Source organism: Lepisosteus platostomus, chromosome 6 (genome assembly GCF_059453375.1).
Source record: "Lepisosteus platostomus isolate fLepPlt1 chromosome 6, fLepPlt1.hap1, whole genome shotgun sequence".
Classification (NCBI taxonomy): Eukaryota; Metazoa; Chordata; class Actinopteri; order Semionotiformes; family Lepisosteidae; genus Lepisosteus; species Lepisosteus platostomus.
In genome coordinates this window covers 23,644,003-23,653,447 of record NC_142616.1, presented here as the reverse complement: position 1 = coordinate 23,653,447, position 9,445 = coordinate 23,644,003, and the positions used below count along the sequence as shown (strand labels likewise).

At 39.6% G+C, this 9,445-nt stretch overlaps 1 protein-coding gene across 1 annotated transcript; it reads right to left on the bottom strand.

The window, feature by feature from the left end:
- Positions 1-716: 716 nt before the first annotated feature.
- adoa (2-aminoethanethiol dioxygenase a) lies at positions 717-2,243 on the bottom strand. The gene has a single exon (XM_088634935.1). The coding sequence runs from the start codon at positions 1,933-1,935 to the stop codon at positions 1,168-1,170; it is 768 nt and encodes a 255-aa protein (XP_088491061.1). The 5' UTR covers positions 1,936-2,243; the 3' UTR covers positions 717-1,167.
- Between the last annotated feature and the right edge of the window lie 7,202 nt (positions 2,244-9,445).

Sequence of the window (9,445 nt, the reverse complement as noted above, 5' to 3'; positions counted from 1 at the left end):
CCCTGATAAGAGTACTGATGATGTTGTCTTGGCGTGTCTTCCCCTTACATGCTTTTAATTGGGTTATATGTTTGAAAAGGGCAGATTAACTTTTTTCTGTTTTGTATCATTTTCAAATAGTTGTCATTTGTAAAGCAGCTTCTTGGATGTCACAGAGACACCATGGATAAGAAAAATTAAAACATAGGGAAATGGATGGGTTTCATTTTTGTATCTGAGACGTTTTTATGCTAAGAATCATTCTAGCACCCATTAAGTTAATTATATTTGTGCTTCATGAATACTCCTTCTTTTGGACATCAATACAATCTTTTAATCATTAACTTTTCACTGGCTTATGGAGCACTTAGAGAAGGATCTGAACATTGTACCATAGAACTCCTGACCCAATCTCGCATGTAATGGGAACATTACCTTCCTTTATTTCCTGTAAACTATTGTGCAGGAAAAAACTTCGTTCGGCTGCCATATTTAGCTGCTTATTGCCATTTTTATTACTGAATGATGAAAAACGTTTTCCTGAATCATTGTTCAATAAACTGCAGACCATATAACAAAACTATTGCACACGTTATTCTGAAATATGGAGTATCTGTCTATTGTTAAATATTTTTGTGGTGTTCCTTAAACATTACCATGAGTATCTTTCTCAAACATACTATTCCCAATTTGATTTTGTTTTCTAGATGAATCAATCCGAAACTGAGAAAAGCAAGTACAAGTGAGTGTATATTTTATTTAGATAAGCTAAAAAAACATTTAGATAGCAGTTAGGACAATGTAGAATAATCTTCTCACTTCAAATAATTTAAATGCAATTGAAGGCATTAAGGTAATCACACTTAAGAACCGCAATAAATGCTTTTCAAATCAATTTACTTGAGTTACACGTTTTAAGTATAGACAATGATTAAACATAACAAGGGATATAAGATGACACGGCTTTCACGCTAACGCCTTGTCTACAGAAGCAATTCTCAAAAAAAGACAGTTATTAATAATGCTCTAAGCTGGCTGATGAACCCTTTTTATGTAAAACTATCTACAAAGTGAATTTCAACCAACATGTCAGCCTGTAGGTCCTGTGGCTCATTCAACAGATCCGTTACTGTAGTTTTAGAGCTACTATTGTAACTACTGTAATTCGACAGATCACGGAACCGCTCCTCAGAGCTTAACCTCGGGACCAGGGTAGGATTCACCCCCGCACCAGAAATCAGGGGGCTGCGGGATTTCCAGTAACCACACTTCTTGCTGCTCCTGAGACTCTGACTTCTTGCCCGAGTTGTCCGACACCGGCTGCAGTAGTTTGTAATAGTGGCAGTCTCTCCCGTCATCGGGATCGTAAGGCGGTGCCAAGATATCCAGAAACGCCGTGGGTCCGTCCACGGCATCGATCTGATGGAGGTTGTCTTTCTGGGGAGTCAGGATACAAGGCCCACTCTCCTCCGTGTACTCCCCAATGGATCTGAGCACCGACCTCCTCAAAGCATCCTTGCGGTAGGGCACCTGGGGCGCTGTGAACTGCGCCTCGCAAGCGGCGTCTGCGGGCTTATCCAACTTGTCAAAGCAGCTGATCCTCACCTTGCCGTAGAGGACTTTCAGCATCCCGTTCATTCCCGGATGGTCGTGCAGCGGGATGGAGCTGCCGTTTTTCAGCAGAAACACCCCCATGCTGAACGCGTCGGTCTCGCATATGTGCATGTAAGTCACCGGAGGCGTGTGAGGTAGGGAGATCGCGGCGCTGTCGACTTTCCTGGGGACAATTTTAAGATCTTCCGACCTGATCTCGGCTAGGAGGTCCCTGAGTTTACTGTGGTTCTCCAGAAACACTTTACTGTTTTCGCCGATGGAGGACGAGCCGCGGTTCCTGAATGTCGTGCGGGCTTGCCTGGCAATTTTCTGGATGAGAGAGGTCATGTTGTCCCGAGGCATTATCTGTGGATCCGCAGGCTAGTTCGAGTGCAGGGTACACACTCGCACAGTTGCGTGAGATTGCGTTTCTATTGCGCTGTTTCAAAACAATCCCTGCTCTTCCGTAGACAGAAGATGGAGTTCTGAAAGAAAGATTTCCGTTAAAGATAAACATCCGTCAGCTCCGGAGACTAAAATAAAAAATATTCCATAATATCAGAAAACGATTTCCGTTTTATAAAACACTCATCGCCCAGACATAGATATCCACCACCCATTCATGGAAAACCGATCCACACGTCCGCAGCGAGGCGTAGACGGCGCCTGCGTGACTACAATGTTGGCTTGTGGGATCTGAAGTTTTTCGTCATAAGAAAGTTCTTTATTATCGCATAATCTACAGAGGGCTGACTAACAAGACAGACGGTGCAGCGTATCGATACTAAACCGTTCTGTTCAGATTTCAATTGTTCTCATCTACACAAAAATCAGGATACAGAATCCTAGGTTAATAATCAATGAACTACAATACCCACAAGCCTACGAACTCCTTCCAGTGTGCGCGAGGGTAACGCAATCTAGGTCAATGACCCATTTTCTTCTGACATCATTCCTACTAGTTCACGGTAATCTGTATAATAATATAAGAGACGTTTTTGCGTAACACAGCAGATGCGAATAATGATGCAGGACAGGAGAGAATGACACTTTTGAGACACAATTACTCACAGAATGTGTTTACGTATTAATGTTAATTACGGTCCAAAGTTCTCGTTAGGGAAAAACGAAAAAACGATTTTTAAAAAACTATAATTGTATCTATGGCTTTCCCCAATCAACGTCCGCACCTGTCTTTTCTCTGTAATCTATGAGGTTGATGCATTTTTATAAATTGGATTATTTGCTAGGTTACCAGTATGTAGAGGTCCGGGTTACCCTGTAGCGGTAGAGAAGAGTTGTGATGTGTATTTGTAAAAGAGGATCATTGCGAAATCAAAGATCTTGTCCCAGTCCCAGTCTGCAGCGATTCTGAAGTTGTGTCTAGCCAAATTAGATTACAGTTAAACAATACATAGATTACCACTCATTGTGCAAAAACAATTACTCGACTCTTGATTTGCTTTCTACAACGCGTTTTTGATCATTTATTTCAGAATCCTGACCAGATCTAGTGCAAGTGTTCACATTACTCCTATCCTGGAGTCCTTGCACTGGCTTCCGGTCAAATTCCGCGTAGACTTTAAAATCCTCATGCTCACCTACAAGGCTTTACATGGCTTGGCACCTCAATACCTGTCTGAACTTTTATCGCCCTACTCCCCACCTCGCAACCTCCGCTCTTCAAATTCTGCCCTCCTTACTGTCCCCCAAGCCCGTCTACATTGTATGGGCGACAGGGCCTTCTCCTGCTATGCCCCCAAGCTCTGGAACTCCTTGCCCAAGGATATTAGAGAGTCACCTTCTCTAAACTCCTTCAAATCCAGACTCAAAACCCTCCTTTTCAGAAAAGCCTTTACTTAACTGGTTCCATTCTTCACCCCTCTGCTCTTCTTAATACCATCTTCCACGGTCTCCTCTATTGTTATTGTTGTATTGCTGTAATTATAATTGTGCCCTGTCTTGTGAAATTTTTCTTATTTATTGTTGTAGTCTTCTTATTTATTGTTATTGTCATCCTGTAAAGCGCTTTGAGAAGCCACCTTTAAAGGCGCTATATAAAATAAAGTTTATTATTATTATTATTATTATTATTATTATTATTATTATTATTATTATTATTATTATTATTATTATTTTACAGTCAGGCGTCATGGTTGAACATCACCCCTCACCCACAGGTGTCTCAGCCTCTGGGGCCGCCGCGAGTCCGAGCCCAGCCTGACACGGAGCGGGACCACACTCTGGCCACCACTGGCACACGTGTGACAAGGTGAGCCTATTACACGTCCACGCAATTCGGAGGTTCCGGGGATTTCAAAGAAATGAAGAGACTTGAACACTGAAAGGAAACCCACCCATGAGAGCATGCAGACTCCACACAGAAGGTGCTCCGGGCCAGAATGACATCCAGAACCCAAGAGCCCTGTGGTGGCAGCGGCGCCGATCACTATGGTAACCACGTGTTGTTTATTTACATTATATTTAATTTAGTTCAGGTGGGGAGCTGCGTCAGCATGCGTAGGCTGCAAAGGAAGAAGTAATAGGTTTATTCCATGCTGAAAAGAGCGTGGAATAAACCTATTGTTCCTTATATTTAATTTGCTGTGTTTGTCCACTTTGCTCCCCACAGTCTGAAGGTGTCAAACTCAGGTCCTGGAGGGCCTGATCTCTTCTAGGTTTTTTTCCAATCAAGCTTTTTGTTACATAATTTAGCTAAAACTGTAATTATCTGCATAACTGTAATACTGTACTTCTAACGAGACTCCGAAGTGTTTTGCATGTAGCTGTACCTTCATCGAATTGAAAAGTTTTTATATTCAACTGTTAAAAAGACCAATTTTATGTATAAGAAAATAATTAGATTAATCGTTAAGCTAACTATTGAGGTTGGAACAAAAACCAGAAGACACTAGATCATAAAGGGATTGAAACAGAAACCGTTGCCATACAGTAACTGCTATTAAAGATTTTGTATTCATCTCCATAGCTTCTTAATAATTTTATCAGTCTACATCACTGATATCAAAGAAGAATATCGTTTTTATAAACATCGATTCCTGAAGGCAATTCAAACAGTTAATCAACAATTAAGCATTCTTAAATTGTATGTAAGTAATTTTAATCTTAAATCTATTAGTAATTACGTTTTAGGATATTTAGAAAAAAAAAACAAAGTTACTTTCCAAACTTTGTAATTATATATTGAATTTTAAATTATATGAGGTAAAGGTTTCAATAAGAAATAAAACCATTTTTTAAATCATTTTAAGTGGCAATGTTCCTCAGAATGAAGTCTAACTGTAAATGGAGTTCTTATCAGAGACGGTTTGACTAAGAGTACTTACTGTACGTGGTCTTCTTGTAAGGGGCAGATAAGATTTGACTCATGGTGCCTTAAGGTAGTTTTTCCTTCAATTCGCTACAGTGCGGCTGGAAACCGCGTTAGGAGCGCGGACAGAGAAACGGTTACTCAGCCGGACTCCGAGTTTAAAATAAACGAGGTACAGCGAAAACACCGAAGCTAACCGTCTCCTCTCGTTTCTTTTTATATACAGTAAACGGCGATCCCATGGTTGTATGGAGGTGAGATTATAAATATTCTTTGCTACTCCCAGAAAGACAATGCACAAAGAGAGAGTGCACTTTTCACAGGGAATTAACTCTGTAACAAAATGCTTTGAGTCTGTAAAGTCTTGTTTCCAGTTAGCGCTACATGCTGTATGTACCATCTCTCTTTTTGGCACTGTTCCGGTAATGATTAGTCTTTTTTTCCCCGACACCTTTAAATAACTTTAAATAACTAAGAAAATGCAAGATAATGAGAAAGGAATTATCCCTTTTGTCTATAAGATGTAATGCCAATGTGTCCAGGACACAATGTGACTGTTGACAATAGTTTAGACTTAAAAATCTTTCCTGAAACTAAAGTACAAATTAAAGAAAAACAATATAAAAGCTTCGCCTTGAAAACACGCTACACATTTTCTATTTTAACGTGCATTAATATGTTTGTATGCATGTTGGGCTCATTTTTCTGAAGGTAATCAGAAGCATATGCTATAATGTCAATAAGGAGGGCGTGATATGTTTTTGATACGATGTGTGTGCGACAGGTCAGTAGAAAGACAATGCCAAAAGAGCACCACAGTGAGGAGCTGAATGTGATATCATTGCTGACTGTAATTTAGGAAAAAATATTTATAAAAAACTTTTTAGACAGCTTTTAAAGAACGTCCTCTAAAATGCAACTTAAATCAAATATTAAAATGAAAAATTAAAGGAGCTTTCATGAATAGAACTTCTTATTGGCAATGGAACCCATCTCCCAAGGAGTCCAACAAAGTCCACAAGGGCCACTGTGCAGCAGGCTTTATGACTCTGTTTAAATCTTCGGCTGCTCAAGAACAAGGAAAGACTTCAACTGGTCCATTTAAGACATTAACGAGTTCGATTGGTTAATTATTGGCTTTAGTGGATGGAACCTTCTGGCCTCCAGGTCTGGAGCTGTGCACCCTGCGTTGTGGGATGCAGCAGTAACAGAGGTCTGTCAGACAATGGGTGCTGCTGTTCATTGATTGTCTGAGCAGAGGGCACCCAAGAACAGTCAAATGAACATAAGAAAGATTACAAAACAGAACAGGACTGTTGGCCCATTTCATAATTAGTAGCTAAATAAAGAATCTGATCCAGTGATTTCCTGAAAAAAGCCAGGGTATTGACAACAGCAGCATGGCTGGGAAGCTTAATCCATGCGCATATTCCCATTTTTGGACTGAAAAAGGAAAGGTGAGGCTCATATACACTTTGTTTATAAAATACCATCTACAACACACTTTCTAATGAAAAAAGTTTAACAATGAACTTTTACTTCAGCATCTTATTTATATAATAAAATATTAATCATCTGTCTTCTGAATCACTTTGTCCAGTACAGGGTGGTGGGGAATTCTGCAATGGGAGCAAGACAGGACACACGCTGAACAAGACGCCAGTCCCTCACGGGACACGCAAAGTCACACAAACACTCACACCAGGGCCATTTGTTTTTCCAGCAGCCAATTAACCTACCTGTATGTCTTATGACTGTGGGAGGAAACCCACATGAGCACGGAGCGAACATACAAACTCCAGGCAGATAGCTCCCCAGATCCGGAATTGAAACCCAGGGCCCCAGCTAACCACTGTGCCACCATGCCACCCTTATTTTACAATTTCTTGTATGAATAAAATATATGTTGAACATATCAGTGATGGTGTTGTAATGCATAGATTAAGCACAATATAAAATGTGAATGAGTAAACTGGAAATACACAATAAGGACGGTAGGCAGGACACAGTCCCATCATGTTGGGATCGGAAGAGCACTGGGGCTGAGTCAGTGAACCGAGTACACTTGTGTACTTAAGCGATGTGCTCTGTGTGTGAATACCTCAAAGCCCATACTCTTGACAAATAATGAGGCACGCTCATTCACACTAAAGTGCAACAAATCTAAATTCCACTTCCGTCCAGATAATTAAATTACGTTTTTTTGAATCAATACATGAATCAAGGGCTTAGACAGATCAGGGCTTCCTAGTGTACTATGCTTTGTGGAAGAGGGGAAAAAGGTAAGGAGTGCCGTCATTTGGTGGTTTGAATGGACAACTGTCTTTCAATTAATTACGTCTAAATATCTCTAAAAAGAAATAAAAGAAAAAAAAATCTGTCTACCTAACCAGAGCATGCTGTGGTTTTCCTGACTAAATCTCCACTATACAACAGTGAAAGTATGCTTATCCTTATTTTTTATTTCAAATGTGTATCAATTGAAAATTGACAATGTATTTTTCCAGTTTTGACTTTCATTTAACCTAGCAGAAGCAAAACAGCTCATGCTTATTCATCTCACCAGCATTCTAAATTCTGCTCTGATTTGTAATTATTTGCAGGTTTCGGAACATTGCTAATTTCCACATGACTAACATTGTCCCTTCTTGTGAAAGTGTTGTTGTTCTACAATACAATATAGGAAGAACAAGAGAGATTCATCTCACAATCGCTGGATGATCTTCAGAAATACATTTGCAATTTGTAAGAGTCTAGCTGCTAAGCAGAAGCAAGTTTTTTAAACAAGATGCAAGTTTCTCCAGCATAACGTTCCACAGAAGAAAGGAAACATTATTCTGCACTGTTTAAAATGTGCATGACTTACATTGCACAGAAGTCAAATATAGAGACTTCATATTTTTTCAGAGATCTGGCCAAGAAGTCTTCAATAAGTGGAGTAATTCTTTTCACTTGTGAAATCAGCATGCAGCACGTTATGACTTTTTAATTGCTTATGGATTCTCATGAACATCCTCTTTGTTATACTGAATCCACGGCCTGTTCTGTTTTGTCATTATTATTATTTGCATGCATTCCCCTTTCCATAGCCCCCCTTCCTCCAGCCAGAGAAACCATTATTGAGACACTAAGACACTGAAAAAACGCTGCACGTTAAAGTATGTTAGCAATTTTTAAACATTATAAAAATTCATTAGTTGGCCGCTTGATACAGAAATATCTGCATATTTCAGTGCTGAGATGAAATGCAAATATTTATTCTTTACACTGAGTGGTAGGCAGCATTCTTTGTGAAGGGGCTCCTCTCCTGATTCCTTCAATTTATGAATTAACAAACATTTTCCATATCAGATCATTATTCAGTTTGGTTTCACTGTTACTTTGTTCTCACGTTCAATAAAACATTCTTTTCTACCTTTCCTTGGGAAAAAATACGTTGTCTGTTTCTTGTTTTTTAAAAATAACTCTACGCTTAATAATTTGAATGTTGCTGTAGGAAACAATTCATGCAAATGTTCTGTTGAACGGTGTCCAAGCAGTGCTGTTCAGTACTGTTCTTTGTTTCATATTAATATTTTTTCTTAGCAGCAAGATACCATGTAGAGTAATTCCTTACCAGACTCTAGCTTTGATCTGTTTATTCCACCAGGCTAGTCAACCGAGAACAAATTCTCATTTACATACTGCATACAGACTCATTTATACTGTACAGCAGGGAGTTTACTGGATGAAGTACCTCACGCAAGTGTCTAGCACCAGTGTACCTTGGGGAGTTGAACCTTCAACCTGCTATCTGGAGAGTTCAGAACTTTGGCCTCTCTTCCATACTGCTGCTCTCCAACTACATGATCATATTAAGGAAAGACTTCAAAACATTGTCATTGTTGTGATTATGCAAGGAATTTTGAAACTGGACAAGATTTGCCATGCTTTATACCGAACCACATCACACTAATTTGGCTCACATTTACAAATTCTGAATAATAATGATTTTTTAAAAGAGTTAAAAATATCACACCTTACAGAAAGAACAACAACGTTTGTGCCGTTATTTGAAAAAGCTGTTCCAAAATCCTGTCCTCTGAGCCCATGGATTCATTTTAAAAAGAGCAAAAACTCCTATCTCTAAATGCCAGGAGTGGATGAGGAGAAGTTGCTGACACTTTGGAGCTCATCGTGTTGCTGAAAGAAGCAGTACGGGCTGGCAAAAGGCTGGCTTGCTGGTCACCGATTTGTTGTTTCTAACTCCAGAAAGTTAAGGAGTACTTTGAAACAAGTAATTTACAGCTGAATGACTGATAAGAAAAATGGCACCTATTCTACTGCTGGCTTCCATTATCTCTAAATGAAGTTGTCCCCAAAGGGATGTTGGTTTTGAGCAACAGGTCTTGACAGCTGTAGTAATATCCTATCTATCACAGAGTGTCCCCCACTGTCTTTCATGCTTGGCTTGCGGACTGGAACAGGGCTTTAAAAGTGTTAAGGATTAGAAAGGATGAGAAGAGTGGCTTCACGCTCTCTAGTAAATTTAGAACCTTGTTC

Excerpts from the sequence above, each read along its gene's own strand:
- adoa (XM_088634935.1), bottom strand. The coding sequence starts at position 1,935 with ATGCCTCGGGACAACATGACCTCTCTCATCCAGAAAATTGCCAGGCAA.